A 16479-nucleotide genomic window follows, 5' to 3' on the forward strand; every position below is an offset into this window, starting at 1 on the left:
ATGTAAATGGTCAGGAGAGTCCACCCCACTGGTTAATTGCGCTAAAATTGGTCTAAGCTACTTTGTGAGGGCCATCAATGGCCCCGCACCGCATGGGGTCTGTATGATTAACTTCTCCTTCCTTTCAAAGGCCTCTTGATGTTCCCTTGGAAGGCGACGGGCCAATCAAACCCGCACTCGCTGACGTCACGAAGCCAACGTGCCGAGCTGATTGGTGGGAGCGGGGAGGGGGGAACAGCCCTTGTCCTTTTATAGACGACCCCGTACAGCGCGTAAAAGCTACTGGGCACCGCTGACAGCGCCGGAGACGCACATTGGACACAGTACACATCAGCGACTCCATTCCTCTGAACGGGCCACACGGAGGTGCATGGCCCCATCCCCTTGTGTCATGATGAATCCTGTGCAGGGGTCGCCGTCCCAGGACGCCAAACAGCTTCATCAAAAAGAGGAGACGGACACGGAGGGCGAGGAGCTCCAGCCTAAAGACATGACCACAGAGAAAGGATACAAACTGCAGCGGAGCAGCCTCCCGTTTAGCGTCGAGTCGTTGATTTCAAAGAAGACCACCTGTCGGACTTCTTATTCCCCCACAGATTTAGCTCTGGCCCTGCCGAAGCCCGTGGCCGGACAGGGCGTGCAATTCTCTCCAAGGACTCTTTACGCAGAGAGCAAGGTTTCCTCCGCGGAGAGCTCGCAGGGTGTTTCCAGCAGCTCCAGCGAGGACAGTCCGCAGTTTTGTGAGAAGGATCAGAGCACTTGGTTCCAGACGTCCTCCTTTTCTACTCCGCCTCGTAAGTCCGTCCCTCTGCTGCTCTCAGAGTTTTGCACGGATACTTTTTCCATCTTAATTCATCTTTTACTGTCGATCAAAGCTGCAAGAAAAGCGTAATTACGCAGCAGATGCACAAAATAACAATGTCCTTGTTGTGTCACAGTCATGTTAATAATGCCCCGAGCTGCAAAGACTGTGCGTAAAGTTCTTTCTTGCATTTTCCTTTTTGTTATGTACAAACTGGAGATGTATGATGATCTCACTGAGCATGTGAAGCACATATCTGGCTGCTGAATTTGGTCTTTATACATTTCTTAACATATTTGATATTTACCTAAAGATGCAAGTGTTCTATGAAAGAAAATATGCAGCACCTGAGGATGATTGAACCAGACAATGCATGTGCGCACGACTAAATGTGATCAGTTTGTGATGCATATACAGGCTTTATTTATCATCTTAAAATATAGTTTTTAGTTTAGTTTTTGTTGATATCAGTATCAGAAATACTTTATTGATCCCCGGAGGATGTGTGTTTACTTGCAGTCTTTGCATTAATATTGGTGCCTCACACGTTCACCTGCTGTGATGATCAACAGTTAAGCATAAACAGAATCTAACCTCAGGTATTTCTCTGTGTAATTTCTCTCTAACAGGGAGCTCAAGTCCAACTCAGTGTACTTTAAGGAAACACAAAAACAACAGGAAACCTCGCACGCCCTTCACTACCTCGCAGCTGCTGGCGCTGGAGCGCAAGTTTCGCCAGAAGCAGTACCTCTCCATCGCCGAGAGAGCCGAGTTCTCCAACTCTCTCAACCTGACGGAGACTCAGGTCAAAATTTGGTTTCAGAACAGGAGGGCCAAAGCCAAGAGACTGCAGGAGGCCGAGCTGGAAAAGTTTAAACTGGCCTCCAAGCCCATCCTGCCCGCCTTCGCGCTGCCGCTTCCCCTCGGTGCGCACATGGGGTCTCCGACATGGGGCCCGTCAAACGCCTTCCCGCGGCCCAGTCTGCCGGTCCCAGGAATCTTCAGCGGACCCGTCACTTATGGGATGTACTATTTGTCTTAGTATTACCGTGTGTGTGTGTGTGTGTGTGTGTGTGTGTGTGGTTTTAAGAGAAATTTGTCCTCTGTCATGCAATACACTTATAAAACAAGGACGGTGCGTTTTGTACACCTCGGAAACATTTTTTTTGTATTTTCAATTTGGAGTTTAGAGAAATTTTCTACCCTCCAGAAAAAAAAACAATTAATTCTGGGACACATTTTCATGTATAATTGTGTGCGTAATTGGACTGAGTGAGGTCACTTGCTCTCCTCATTTTCAGACAGCTCTGTGGATTGTGGATTCACAGGCCTAAATTACAGAGGCAATACTCCAAAAGTAAATGTCAGGTTTTTAAACGACATGCCTTAAATATGTGCTTCCAGTCCACGCACCGTGCTCCGCAGCAGTCTGTGAAAAGCGGACATCTAAAGTGTGTCCAGACATGAAGGCGATCATCTACTGAAGCGGAGGTTTTAAAAAAGCAACAGAAAAGTACTTAAACGGTGTCAGTGCCTTAAGACCAGTGTATCACTTGAAGTATATTTCTCCTCATTCAGCCTTGACTGTTTCTGGTTTAACTGCAGTTTTCCTCCGAGTTGCTGTTTGAATGTTTGTATTTCCTTACAGCAGCTCCACTCACGATTTCTACATTTTGTAAACATGGAGCAAAATTATATTTTAGGGAAAAAAACACATGTATTAGATATGTTTTTACTCTCACAACGTGGCTTGTATGGGAGTGATCATAGATTTTCTTTGAGGATTTTTTGCTGTACATGTAAATAAAATGTGTAGTGTTCATAAAGCCCTGCAGCCTCGCTCGAGGAGCAGCAGGGAATGTGGTATTTATTGAATATCTTTGTATCTGTACTGTGTACATACATCACTCTATCTAAATGTTCAGTTACTTGTAAAAACTGATTTTAGTAAATAAACATTATACAAGACCTGCAAGTGTTTTACAGCTTTTCTCACTGTTTTTTTATTATTATTTACATTAATTATTTGGCTTCTTATAGTAGAGTTTGATGAATCAGTGGAGCAGGAGTCTATACAGAGTGCTCCTTCAAGAAATATGACTTTATCAAAGGTAGTTGTTATCTAATTTGAAAATGCCCCAATAATTATGCGATTTTTCCAATTTTGTGCAATGTACCTTGCACAACTTAAATTAAAAATAGCATACAGACTTTAATGTACTCATTAAACACTTAGGACATAAATTGTCGAGGAGATTTTACTATGAACACAATGCAAAGACGATGCAACATCAGTTAAACCCCTGTTCTGATAAAATAAAAAGGATTTGTAATATTTTTGCAAAGCTTTTCTTTTCACATCACACAATTGTTTTACTGTTCAACACAGCCTTTATAAAAGTCAACAGGCCTGCATTTTAATCCAGCACATGCTGTCATTTCTAAAAGATACACAAACGTGTTTAACGGGCAATTGAAGGAGTATACACACATACCTCCTGTCCAGTACAAATATTTCCATCAAGACAGCTCCAGTGCAAATGTAGTAGTATGCTACATATCGGTGCTGCACACACCTGCGTACACTGCCCATAATCATTCACAGATAATACCAAATAAGCACAAATGATCAGCTCTATACAGTTGGTGGAAATCATTTTTAAAAAATGTCCCATCTGGTGTTTAATGTGGTGCGTTTTATTGATTCAAATTCGGGTGTTATTTGGTTCACTTGTAACACATTGATGTAGTATGTTGCACTGCAGCCCAGCTCTAGGCCTTTATAAACAAATTTATAACACAGATTATATTTAAAATAAAGAAAAAACTTTTCCCGTTTTGATTTTGACGCTCTTTTGCTCTCGTCACACCACGTCTCCAACAAAAAGCGATCCTGTGTCACGTTTATAAGCTAAATATAATCACAAAAAACGACGTGCAGTTTATTTTGATGTGTTTTTAGAATTTTCCCTATTAAAGCATTTAAGTGCAGATATTCAGTAAATCATAAAGTTGCAGATGCAACCTTGTATCGACGAGTAAACGAAGGCAGTACAACTCGCTGTGGGTCCTCGGCTCGTCCAGCAGAGGGCGGTGGCGGGACTCGCTGCTGCTCCTGGGGCAGATGAAGAAAAGGGACTTCCGGTGTTCCACTCTGTCACGGATTACACTTTGTACAGCGAGGTGAGTACGTTAGCGGGCCGGTTTGCTGAATGAAAAACATCTATTGAAAACCTGTTAGAATAATTATTTGTGCAGCTTATACATTTACAAGTGTGCACGATATTAAATAGCAAACTTAACGTTCATTCGGTGTTTTCGTGAACACCTTGGCGATACGGAGAGACTTCTCTGACCTTGGCTATCAAGCTAATACAGCTAGCTCCCGTTAGCTAGCTTTGCAGCGGTCTTGGACAAAATGTCAAGGGCCCGGTGTCATTGATTGCCTCTTGTCAAAAACGTATTATTGCCGTCTTACCTTCTCCTTTAGTTATTAAAAACATGCTTTTACCATGTAGCACCTGCAGTCATGCGTACGATATTTATTGGTGACGTTATTTACTATAGGCCGAGGGCACTGAAACTTAATGTCTTGCAGCGTCAATGCTAACATCACCTGTCTGTGCGATATAACACAAACTTAAGTGTTTCATCTTGAGACATAGCTAGAGTCTGCAGTCGGTCGTTAAACGTCAACTTGCCACACTAAATTGAGTGACTGCATTATGACATAATGTCGCAGTATGAACATTTAACTAAAGGTGAACATGTTTTTATCTGGCTAGGCTACAAATATGCTTTACGTGTTAATCCATTACATAACCTTTGTGTCAGCAGCATGGAAATCTTTTTCCACATATATCTCCACATAATATAGCATGCTATAATACCACTGTATACTTCTAGTATTACACTTGACACACGTGCATTACACGCACAGAAATAATGTAATTGTAATGCTTAAGAAAATTGTGCCACATAACCTGACCACACACACTCAGTATACAGTTAATTAGGGTCACCTTATTTAAACTAATGCAGTCAAATACACAACCATACAGTAAATCCCACCTTCATGAAGGTTAAACTGCTTAACCTTTGTTGAAAGGGACTTTAGAGAGGCGTTAGTTCACCTTGTGGTCCTATTGGAAGCTTTATTTGTACTTTTGTATTGCATTGAACTGAAATGTGTTTCTAATTTTTACTCTGTCCTCACTGATATAAATGGTACAACAAGATATTGGTATCTTGCAACTCAATTCAACAATACATCATCCAAAATCACTATCAACTTTAAAAAAAAACAAAAAAAAAAAACTTTCTAATACACGAGCAAAAGTTAAGCCTAGTTAACAAAACTCACGTTAACTCCAAAAACACGTAAGTGATCCTTGAGTTCAGTTTTATGTCAAACGCTCAAATAGCTTCAGCATAAACTGGACATTAACATTTTCTCTCAGCTGCATGTATCCTGGATTATTTTGATGTTTTTGTTGAGGTTTGGTTAGCCTAAACGAGATTCCTTTACCTTTCAGATCGGCAGAATGGCAGGCCGCCGTGTAGCCCTGAAGGCCATTGACTGGCTGGCGTTTGCCGAGCGGGTCCCACCCAACCAGAGGAGCATGTTCAATGCACTGAAGACTCGCAGTGATGCTATCGCTGCCAAGTTAGTTTTACACAGACAACAGGCTTTAGAAAGTCATGCTTCAGTCAGTCACATTATTTTTGGGTTATGCACTGTGAGAGATGTATTTTCTTGCTGATGAGCATGTAAATGCTGTAATCCTACCTTTCATGCAGTGAGAGAGTGACACATAAAGTAAAAGTGTCCACCTGGCCGAGAAGTTTTGCACGGTGCTGGAGGGACGTTCACGTGTTAATGAATAAAAGACCATCTGCACACTAGAATCTGTTTTTATACAGTTCCTCCCGTGTTGATGGTCTTTCTTTGTATTCACACACCAGGGCTTAATTCAGTATTTCATTTTTGGCAGTTTGCTTGAAAACTAAAAGAAATAGTTTGGTCAAACTAATGAAGTGCTCAACCTACAGAAGTACCTGTACCCATTATGAGATGTTTGAGAGGAAGAAATTGAAGCTGCACACAAAGCTGTTAAATTAGTGAACCTGTCATTTTATTCATGTTTTGCTTCTTTCGTACATCTTATCAGGTCCTCATCAGTAAGTTGGATTTGTGGTTATTAATTGGTCTCCTGGAAGAACTGCCATCTTCCCACAGTATTGGTTCTTCTCACTCTATTAAACGGAAACAGCACCTAAGTTCAGAATTCTAGTATGTTATTACCATGGCCTCGGAAGGTTCAATCAGTATTTGTGAGCATGACCTACTCTCTGTCAAAGCTAGAAACCAGAGAAGCAAGTTTTGAACTTGTGATGCCATTAGGTATAAAGTAGCCATATACTCTGGATATTTCCCTGGGTGCTCTCAGTGTCATATAGAGCATCTTTCACCATTCATTGTCTTTGGAGCAGCTCCACACTTTCTACTCTATGACATCACTAGTTTGAGTTTTGGCACCCAAGTTTTTGGATTTGAAAGAGAGTTGTTCATATTCACTAAAATTTTATTGTTTGACTGTTAGAGCATAAGAATAACATGTCAGAACTTTAGAAATGGGTATAATTTCCCTCTAAGTTGCTTTTTGTAGTCCACCAAATTATTTTTATCAACTCTTGCTCACTCATTAGTTTTTTGCACTGGTTTATTTTATTTGATTAGTTTGCTCCCTGTACTCACCTTCATTTTCATCTGTTTATTATTTTTCTTCCAGACTCTCTGCCCTGCCAGAGACTCCTGCAGCCATTGACTGGAGTTACTACAAGACCGCAGTGGCTAAAGCTGGGATGGTTGATGACTTTGAGAAGAAGGTGAGTTACTGTTTAAACAGCTCTGAGGGTTACAGTGCTGGTGAATAATAGTTGTAAGCATGCAACAGCTTAAATTCCCTTATGGTCCATCTCTGCAAAAATAATCACTTAAGCTGGTGGTTGTGCAGCTTAAAGGTCCAGTGTGAAGGATTTAGGGGGATAAATGAACAGAAATGGATATAATACAAAAGGAGTGTTTTCTTTAGTATATAATCACCCGAAATTAGTTAATCGCTGTGTTGTCATTACCTTATAATGAGACCTTTATAGCTACATCGGGAGTTGCTCCTCATCTATGGTGTGTGCCATGTTACACTGCCATGTTTCTACAGTAGCTCAGAATGGACAAACCAAACACTGGCTCTAGATAGGGCCATTTAGCCATCATAGTCAGCAGCCCCTTCAAAATGAGCCGAACAGCATTAGAAAAGGGATTTTGTTTATCACCTGAAACTGCTTTATTCAGTATTTCTACTGGTGTAACTCACCGAGTCTGTTAGTTTTGGAGTTTCGGAAATTTTTGAGAACCCAAGCCAATTCAAGCCCGGGGGCAGTAATGAGAAATTACAGCCTCACCCAGATGGGCCCATTCGGGCTCGGGCAGAGAATCAGAGCTCTACTTTGCAGATAATTTGGCTCCTGGTAAAAACCTGAACAGTGAACACTGAAGGCATCATAACCGGGAGTTCACACTTGGCACATGGCAGAAGTTTCAGCTGGTTGCAGTCTGCAGTCCTCGCCACTGGATGCCACTAAATCCTACACACTGCTGCATTTAGTCATAATTTCATTAGTTTGTTTAGCATTTGTTGGTTTGCATCACAGTGGTAAATGATAACTGTTCCTCTTCCAGTTCAAAGCCCTGCAGATCCCTGAGCCTATTGACACACAGACAAGCGCCATCAATGCCCAGGAAGCTGAAGCTGTGAGTGATTATACAAAACAGACCCATCTACTGCCTGAATTACACCTTTGCTATACTGTTTTAAAATTTCAATTTTAATTAGAAAACTGATACAGTTAAACCAAAATTGGCAGTTATATGTATATTTTTGTAACTATTGAGAGAAACTGAATATGCACAAATAGTTAAACATCAGTACAGCAATCATAAAAATCACCCAACACTAACACAGACTTTGCAAAGTGAAGCAAAGGGAGACAAACCACAACTGAAATTAATTGAAATTAATAAGAACTGTGATATGATTTGTGTTGTCATTTTGCATTGTCAATTGTAATTGTTTCACTTTTTCCCCAACAGAGTAAAAGTGCATTAGCCTACATTGAAGAATCTAAGGCCCGCGTCTCTGAGTATGAGCAAAGGGTGAGACAGTAGTTGCATTTGTTGCTAAAACACCTCATGGACTTCTGTAGCAAACCTGTATTTATAACCTTACTGTTTTTTTTCTGCTTCTCTTTCCCTTCTGTCTTATTTTTTCACAGCTGGAACAGCTGAAGAGCATGATCCCCTTCGACCAGATGACCATCGAAGATCTCAACCAAGCCTTCCCTGAGACCAAGTTGGACAAGGCTAAATATCCCTGGTGGCCCCACAAGCCCATTGCAGATTTGTAATCCTGTCACTGGACACTCACCTCACAATAAAGTTTATGTATGTCAAAGAGAACTATTTAATGACCTCATTATTTGGTACACGCTTTCTTTTCAAGTGTTTAACTGAGTTGTTTTCAAAAATGCACCAAATACGAAAAGGCAGCCTATGATATTGTAGGTAGAGCCCATGAGGGGGCGATGTTGCTTGAAGTATGCTTTGACAGGTAAACTAATGGGTTAAAAAAGCCATTTTCTATTATTCTGACATGCATTACATTGTTATCATTAATCTGTTCTCCTTTTTGATTGATATCTGTGACCACTGTGTGATAATAGGTATGTGTTAACGAGATGTATGTGCTTCTATGGGCATTAAATCAATCATAGTGATGTCAGAGATGTTTCCTGATTCAATTAGCAGTGTGTTTGAAGTACAGATATCTCGTCTAATGGCCTTAACCTAATCACTCTTTTCACTATAATCAGTAATAAAGCTGTAATTACATATTAACATACAATACATTCAGAATCAGAAATACTTAATTGATGTCCGGAGGTATTGTGATTCACTACAGTCGTTTTGATGTTAGGAATAGAGAATTACAGGAATAGAGGAAAAATAATAAGTGTAAAATAAGTAAAATATGTGCACTATGCTTCAGTTTTCATGCCAGTATTTAAATATTTAGAAATATATAATGTGAAATATGCTGACAGAGTAAAAGTGTGTAAAAGAAAATATGTGCCTTTTGCTGCATCACTATGTATAAGACTTGTATGTAAAATCTAGAAATATAAAAAATGTGTGCATTATGCTACAATGTACAACACAATATAAACATAATACAAAAATGAATAACAGATATATAAAAGATGTGCCCCAATGTTAGATATACATGTAAGAGCGGTTTTGGAAATTTTATTTTAAATCAAATACATGTCAGTGTCCCATTTTCAAGTCCTACAGAAATGCTCTACAGTTTATCTACAGTCACACGTCAATCATCCTGGTATTATCCAATCATGAACAGACTGGTTGTGTTCCTCAATAGTGATTGGGCACCGGTTATTTATTTACATATATATGGGCGGGATATGGGCTATTCGCACCAGCTTTGCATTTTCATTGGTCCGTCTTTACAGAGTCTCGGTTGTTGATTGGCTAAAGTTCCGGGGGACGTAAAAGAGGAGGGACAACTGGGAGGGGCTTCACCAGAGATGATTTCCGTTGTATGTTATTTGACAGTCAGTGACGATTGACGGGAGTCCATCAGCTCAGGTAAATGCCTTATTCATCCACATATGTCTAATTTACCGACACGGTTTCATGTGTCATAGGGTTCAGCTCTCGGTCTGTGATTTACCGAGAGTTTTCATTTAACGTTGGTTAGTAACCAGTGGGAAAAACAGAGGCCATCCATTCAACTGTGTCAATACCGGTGGAGCTCAGTTAGATATGTGCTGTGGAGGTCAAATAGGCAAAACACAAACGCATCAAAAAACATTTTCGTTTCAGCATCAATGATGGTTTGTTTTATTCCCACGTCAGCGATGATGAGCACAGCAAACCGCCCTCAGTAGCATAGGAAGCTAAATTAGCTACCGTTATCCAGCAGGGATTACGTTATGCATGTGATAGTCAGCCAGGTGCCCTCTGTCCTGGATGGTGGGAAGATGTATGATACTGCTATTTTCACCTCCACGAATATAACCCCAGACTGATAATAATATACACTAAATGTTAAATGTTTCACCAAGTGGAAATGACTTATTCCACTCACTCCTTATCGGCTTGTTGTGAGTGTTAGCTAGCTGAGCTAATGGTACACCACTGCGTCAAAACAGCCACTGTCTGTGCACTAGCTCCATTTCCTACGAGCCTGAGGAAGAAAACTTTTCAGTATTCTGTTAAGCAGACCCCCGTCTCCTCGACGTGTTTACAACACAGCCGGTCAATCATGCCAAGAGATCTACGAGGGTTCAGTAAGGCAACCCCTCTGTGGGTGCAAATTGTGCAAAACTATTTTGGCTGGAGGGAAATCTGAGCTGATGTCGACCTCTGTGTTCACTTTGGTCAGTGCTTTGCTGCCATTGGCATTAGGATTTATGTTGTGTTTACTTGTTAGCTCCCATTTGTTTAAACTTTTAGACATGTTTCTATAAAGGTATAGTGTGAAGTGGAATTTAGCAGTTTGGCTTGACTTCCAGGGTCAAAGGTGACAGAGCAGCAAGTTTGTGTTGACAGTGCAATATTAAACCAGAGGCAGCTGTCTTTTTTTAACCATGCATCAGATATTTTCCAGATATATATCTTCTAAGTATGTTATGTCATGTTGTATGTGTTTCAACCATGTGTTGATTATAAAGGATGGGGGAAAAACAGAATAGTATATTTTGATATTTTGTAGCCTACTAGAATAATAACATAAATTGCTTTTTCACTCCACTAGATACATGTTGCTGCAATAAAAGCGCTTGTAATGAGATTAACAGACTGAAAACTTTACCTCGGTAGATAAAAACAGATGTTGACAAAGTTTTTCCTTTATTTGCAGTTGAAAAAAAGGTACTGCTTTGTAGTATAGTGCAATATATGTCATCAAAATACTCAAGCATATCACAAAACATTTAAAATTACAATGGTATTGTAGTGTGATAGCATCGTATTGGGGGACCTCTGGTGAATCCCACCCCTAGACCCTGACAAAATCATAACTCAGTGCAGAAAAGACACAGATTGGTGCATAAAAGTTCCTCACAATGCAGGAAGTTAAGTGTTTGGCGCTCAAAATTTTCCAGCGGAGCACCCCCTATGTCATACATTTGTCCCCCAGTGTTGAAACTAAACCTACACCCTTGGTTCAAACACATCATCCTACATGCATTGTCATTCTGAATCTCATGGCCCAGAGGGTGTATTGTGTTAGGTGAAAACAGACATGGTTGTGTTAGTAGTCAGCTCAGGTCTGCCCCTGGACAGTAGAGTCAACACTAGCCTCATTGTTCGTAGGAACAATGGGAATAGGCCTGCGTGGAGGGAGGCACTGCTAGGAGGCTAGAGGTTGGCTACGGTCTCATCAGTAGAGGAGAGCAGGCCTGTGCTTTTCTTACAGTGTTATTGCCACACACGATGCTGTGAAGACACAATGTAAAGCAAAGTGTGATGTGTAGCAACAAGTTTCAACTTGGAATGACGAAAGATTTGTTACAGAGGCTGCTGCGCAAGAGACAGAGCAAGAAATGTCTTACAGTACTACAGAGGACAGTACCATCCCAGAATCCACAAGCTAGGCTTCGTTTTTGAACAGGCAGTTTTCAGAATAGCAAAGGATTTGCATGTTATGGCTGGCTACCAAAGAAAAATAAATGAAGTATCTAACTGCAGCCAAAATTTGCTGACATTTGGCAGGTGTTGATATCCCACTCCTTCCCACATTTCCCACATATTTAATTTTTTTTTTTGCAAGCAGCATTATGAGATCACTTAAAAATGTCATTCACAATTCTGCTGAAATTAAAGCCTTGTTATTACATACAAATAAATAGCCTATAAATATTTGGAGGATTAGGACACATGGTGTAATTATAATATACACATCTTTTAATGTTCAAAAAAGGTGCTGAATCCAGAATTATTAATGCTGAAGATTCTCTTTGGAGAGATCATGGCCTTGAAACTGTGTGTCCCTTGCGGCAGCATCCTGTTCTGTGGTTTGTTTGTGACTTCATGTAACACGACACCGCATCCTCAACCTTTCACTGATTGAATTTCATCCATGCAGCAGTTCAGCCACCCTCTTCCAGCCACTGGTGTGATAGATTAAGCAGGAAATACATCAGACGAAAGATGCAGCTGGTGCCAGCCTGTGTTGTTGCTTCACATGTAGACAAACAATGTTGGGATATTGCGGGTATCATTGGCACATATGCTCTGCAAACTTGAGCAGTCAAAACAAAACAGTCATTATTATTAATAACCAAATGTCAGATCAGAGCTAAATGATTAGTCGATTAATAGATTACTCGATTGACAGAAAAAATAATTGACAATTCTTTTGATTATTGATGAATTGTTGTAGAAATAGTGAAAAAAACACTTAACACTGTCAGGATGAGATGTTCACTGCTTTTCTTTGTTTTTGTTTTTTCTGTGGTCTAACAAAACAATACCTTTAAATATTCTTGGAAGTTGTGATGTACATTTTTGAAAAGTCTTTAATAGACTAAACAGTTGGCATGCTGCAACTTCATTATCAGCTAATTTGAAGACTATTAAAGAAGCTGGAGCCAGATAATCTTTGGATATTTGTGCTTTTAAAATAACTGAAACCATAGCTGACTCAGTTCAAGTGGATTATTTGTCATTTGTCATTCGACTAATCGATTAAATGCCTAAAAGTAAGTTGCTTCTAAGGCTGGGCAATATATTGATATTATGTTGATATCATTATATGACACTAGATCTGGTGTTAAATTTTGGATGTTGTAATATCGTAAATGCTATCCTTTCCTGGTTTTAGGGGCTGCATTACAGTAAAGTCACCTGACTGTTCTAGCTGTTCTGTTATTTGTTTTTACCCTCTTAGTCATTATATTCACTTTACTGATGATTATTTATCAAAAATCCATCCATCCATTTTCATCCGCTTATCCGAGCCGGGTTGCGGGGGCAGCAGGCCAAGCAAAGCACCCCAGACATCCCCTTCCCTGGCAACACTTTCCGGCTCCTTCTGAGGGACCCCAAGGCGTTCCCAGGCCACATGAGATATGTAATCCCTCCAGCGTGTTCTGGGTCTGCCCCGGGGCCTCCTACCAGTGGGACGTGCCCGGAACACCTCCAGCAGGAGGCGCCCAGGAGGCATCCTGATCAGATGCCCGAGCCACCTCAACTGACCCCTTTTGACACAAAGGAGCAGCGGCTCTACTCCGAGCTCCCTCCAGATGTCCGAGCTCTTCACCGTATCTCTAAGGCCGAGCCCAGCCACCCCACAGAGGAAACTCATTTCCACCGCTTGTACCCGCAATCTCATTCTTCCAGTCACTACCTAGAGTTTATGACCATAGGTGAGGGTTGGGACGTAGATGGACCAGCAAATTGAAAGCTTTGCTTTCTGGCTCAGCTCTCTCTTCACCACGACGGACTGGCACAGCGCCCGCATCATTGCAGAAGCTGCACCGACCTGGCGATCCATCTCACGCTCCACTCTACCCTCACTCGTGAACAAGACCCCAAGATACTTGAACTCCCTCGCTTGAGGCAGTTCAAAAATCTCATTGTGTAAATACTTGTTAAAAGCATAATAGCCAACCCTGCAATATAATCGCCATATCGATTTTAAGGTATTTAGTCAAAAATGTCATGATATTTGGTCAAAAAATTGTGATATTTGACTGTCTCCATATCATCCAACGCCAGCTGCAGCCCATCCCCATATTCTGTAGGGATGTCCCGGTCCGATATTCGGATCGGTATCGGCCGCCGATATTAGCAAAAAACGGGCATCGGCATCGGATCGGACTGCATGGAAAAATGCTGATCCATGAATTCCGATCCAGTTTTTCACAAAGTCCGTGCCAGGTTTTCCGGCCAGCCCAGCGCTCCGCGATTCAAGCAGTCCCTTCCAGTGATCTGCTCCAGCTCTTACTATCAATCCACCAGGCCAGCATGCAGACGGCAGACACACACACGGAGGGTAGGAAGAGTAGCGGTCAGTTTAGTTAACTGACTATTTGTTTTCTGCTCTGTTTTTTTGAGAGTGATATTTTTATTTGGTTAAGAGCACTGATGGCACTGTTTTGGGCACAGTTAGTGAAATTGGAGCCATGGATGGACTACAAAAACACTACTAAAATAACTGAAAAGGAAAGGCTGCATTGTTTGTTAAATGTCAACGATGTCTTGTGGTGTTAATCTTTTTTTTATTTATTAGGGGCCAAAGCACAAGTGTGTGGAGTATTGCTGCTATTTTAATTTCACTGTTAGACATTTTAAAGATTTCTTGTGTTGATTCATTTTCTATTTATTAAGGGGCCAAAGCAGCCAAAGCAAACCAGCTATATTTTTTATTTAATGTTAATGTTCAAGTTTAAAGTTTGTTTATTTAACCCTGTTAACAATAAACAGGTCAGTTTCTCATACCAACTGTTGTGGATCATTCTAACTAACCCGATTAAGTAGTTGTTCTTTGCTTGATCAAACCTTTTCTAACATGACTGACAACAAAATAAGTGAATATGTATAATACGTGCTTGGATCGGATCGGTATCGGTATCGGCCAAAACTCAAGGCTGTAATATCGGTATCGGATTGGAAGTGAAAAAGCTGGATCGGGACATCCCTAATATTCTGATAAAAAAAGGTTTCTTTATTAGTTTTCATTTGCAGTCTTCATGAAGAAATCCTCATCCACCAATATTAGCATGCATTCAGACATCCTTTAGATGAATACCTAGACCACAGGACAAGAGGCCTGTCTGTTCTACAGCTATGGTAATGTCTTTTCTCAATTGGTCTTGAAGTTTTGGCTATCAGCCTTGAGACTCCTGCTTGTTTATAGACTTCTTCATGCTAGTGCTGTAGCCTACTTTGTATGCCCTCAGCAAACACAGTGTGTTGTTCAGACAGTCTGTTTTCCCTCCAGCCTCACTCTCTGCTGGAGTCGTCAGAATAGGAGTGAGAAACCGGTGGACCTCAGCAAGCTAAGCTAGCATTGCTGTTTATTTGTCCATAGACAGTGAATGAACCTTGTTGTCCCAGCGACAGCAAATACGCCTACATCAGCTGAATCAGTCTGAACTGGCAGATGTGGGCAGAGAGGTGGTATGTGGCCGGCCTGGATGAACTTTGGGAAGTGTTGCTTCAGTAGTGCAGTAGCTCAGTGGTCAAAGAATTCAGGTCATACTGGGCTACTCCCAGTAAATGTGCATGCTTATATGACTGTAGAAAGGAGCAACGTGGGTGGCAAAGATTTACAGTATGTAGAAGTGTCTGCTTCTATGCAGAATTAGAATATTTTAATGATACAGCAGCTAATTATTCAAAGGGACAGGTACGTTATGTCAAAAACAAAATATTCTGCTTTGAGACATCGAGTTGTAAGCTGATAAAAAACCTTCCCATCACCACTGCAATCATTTGCATTTAATAATGTATTGACTGACATGTTCACAAATTTTTAAAAAAGAACAAACTGTATAGAAAAACTACGCCCACAAACAGTTCACTTTTTTGTATGCTGCCTTAAATGATCTGTCCAAATCCCCAATAGAAGTGGTACCAAATTAATTGGGACAGTAAGCAGATCATCCCATAGGGCAGTGAATGGAGAGGGATGGATGGATAAAAAGAGGGGAAGGGGTTACCATCTGGATCGTTTTTTTATCTGTTATTTAGATAGCCTGCTGTGTCTGTGTATGTGTGTGAGACGGAGACAAAGCTTGGCCCAGTGTCCTCAGCAGTAGGATGCAATAATTTGATCCTTCTCTCGATTCTAGTCCTCTGTTAAAGCGATTTTAAGGAGAGATTAAGTATGACTGTTACAGCGAGACCAGACAGTTAAGAATACAAACAGGGACTTCCAAATCCGCTGCCCCGAGGCAAAGGCTTGTGCTAACAGCTTTGTATTCTCTCATTTGTTAAACAGCATTTCCTGTTGTGTCTTTACTAGTTTGCAGTAGCTTGGAACAATTTAGCGTTTGTTTGTGTGCATGCATCTCCACAGTTGCAGTAAAGCATTTTTCTTAATAGTACAAACTGTGCTGAGGTAATTTTGTAGTACACAGGAAATGAGAAAGGCCTCAAATAGCCAGACAATGGGCAGCAGCCTCAAAGAAACTCTGCTGCATCCTGAGGTGTGAGTGGATATTTGTGGATGTCGAGTTTTTACAAGTGAGGTGGCGCCTCTGTCCGTGGATGCAGCTGAAAAGCCAGGAAAAAGATTTTAATTTCTGTAGGTGTTTGCGTGCATGAGTTAACATTGGCATGTTTTCCCCTTCAATAGACCATCTTTACAGCAGACATTGAACTATTCACTGTGTTGTTTTTCTGCTGTGACATGTCAGATTGTCTTCCATAAAGAAGCCCTGCTTAGTGCATGTCTGTGTTTGTTTCCAGTGGCCGTTGATGGACCATCCCTATGAAGAAACAGGGTTACAATGGGACAGAGTACCTCGGAGCAAGAGGTCCAGGCAGAGAACCCAGAGGTCGGTATGCTCACTGGATGTATTTGCAT

General features: G+C 41.0%; 3 protein-coding genes across 4 annotated transcripts in view; all 3 read left to right on the forward strand.

Moving 5' to 3' along the window:
* Nucleotides 1–234: 234 nt before the first annotated feature.
* Nucleotides 235–2770, forward strand: LOC117255009 (homeobox protein MSH-C-like). The gene is made up of 2 exons (XM_033623544.2): nucleotides 235–794; nucleotides 1432–2770. Exons 1-2 carry the CDS (start codon nucleotides 371–373, stop codon nucleotides 1842–1844), a joined length of 837 nt encoding a protein of 278 aa, XP_033479435.1. The 5' UTR covers nucleotides 235–370; the 3' UTR covers nucleotides 1845–2770.
* Nucleotides 2771–3865: 1095 nt separating this feature from the next.
* Nucleotides 3866–8321, forward strand: atp5pd (ATP synthase peripheral stalk subunit d). The gene is made up of 6 exons (XM_033623114.1): nucleotides 3866–3985; nucleotides 5338–5468; nucleotides 6595–6691; nucleotides 7545–7616; nucleotides 7956–8018; nucleotides 8138–8321. The coding sequence occupies exons 2-6, from the start codon at nucleotides 5347–5349 to the stop codon at nucleotides 8267–8269; spliced, it is 486 nt and encodes a 161-aa protein (XP_033479005.1). The 5' UTR covers nucleotides 3866–3985; nucleotides 5338–5346; the 3' UTR covers nucleotides 8270–8321.
* Nucleotides 8322–9439: 1118 nt separating this feature from the next.
* The window catches only part of pnpla6 (patatin-like phospholipase domain containing 6), a 37008-nt gene continuing 29968 nt past the window's right edge, over nucleotides 9440–16479 (forward strand). For both annotated transcript variants that reach the window (XM_033623383.2, XM_033623381.2), the window contains exons 1-2: nucleotides 9440–9527; nucleotides 16362–16450. In XM_033623383.2, coding sequence (XP_033479274.2) covers nucleotides 16403–16450 — 48 coding nt within the window. In that variant the 5' untranslated portion in view covers nucleotides 9440–9527; nucleotides 16362–16402. The remainder of the gene's footprint in view (nucleotides 9528–16361; nucleotides 16451–16479) is intronic.

The sequence above is a fragment of the Epinephelus lanceolatus genome, chromosome 3, assembly GCF_041903045.1.
Source record: "Epinephelus lanceolatus isolate andai-2023 chromosome 3, ASM4190304v1, whole genome shotgun sequence".
NCBI lineage: Eukaryota > Metazoa > Chordata > Actinopteri > Perciformes > Serranidae > Epinephelus > Epinephelus lanceolatus.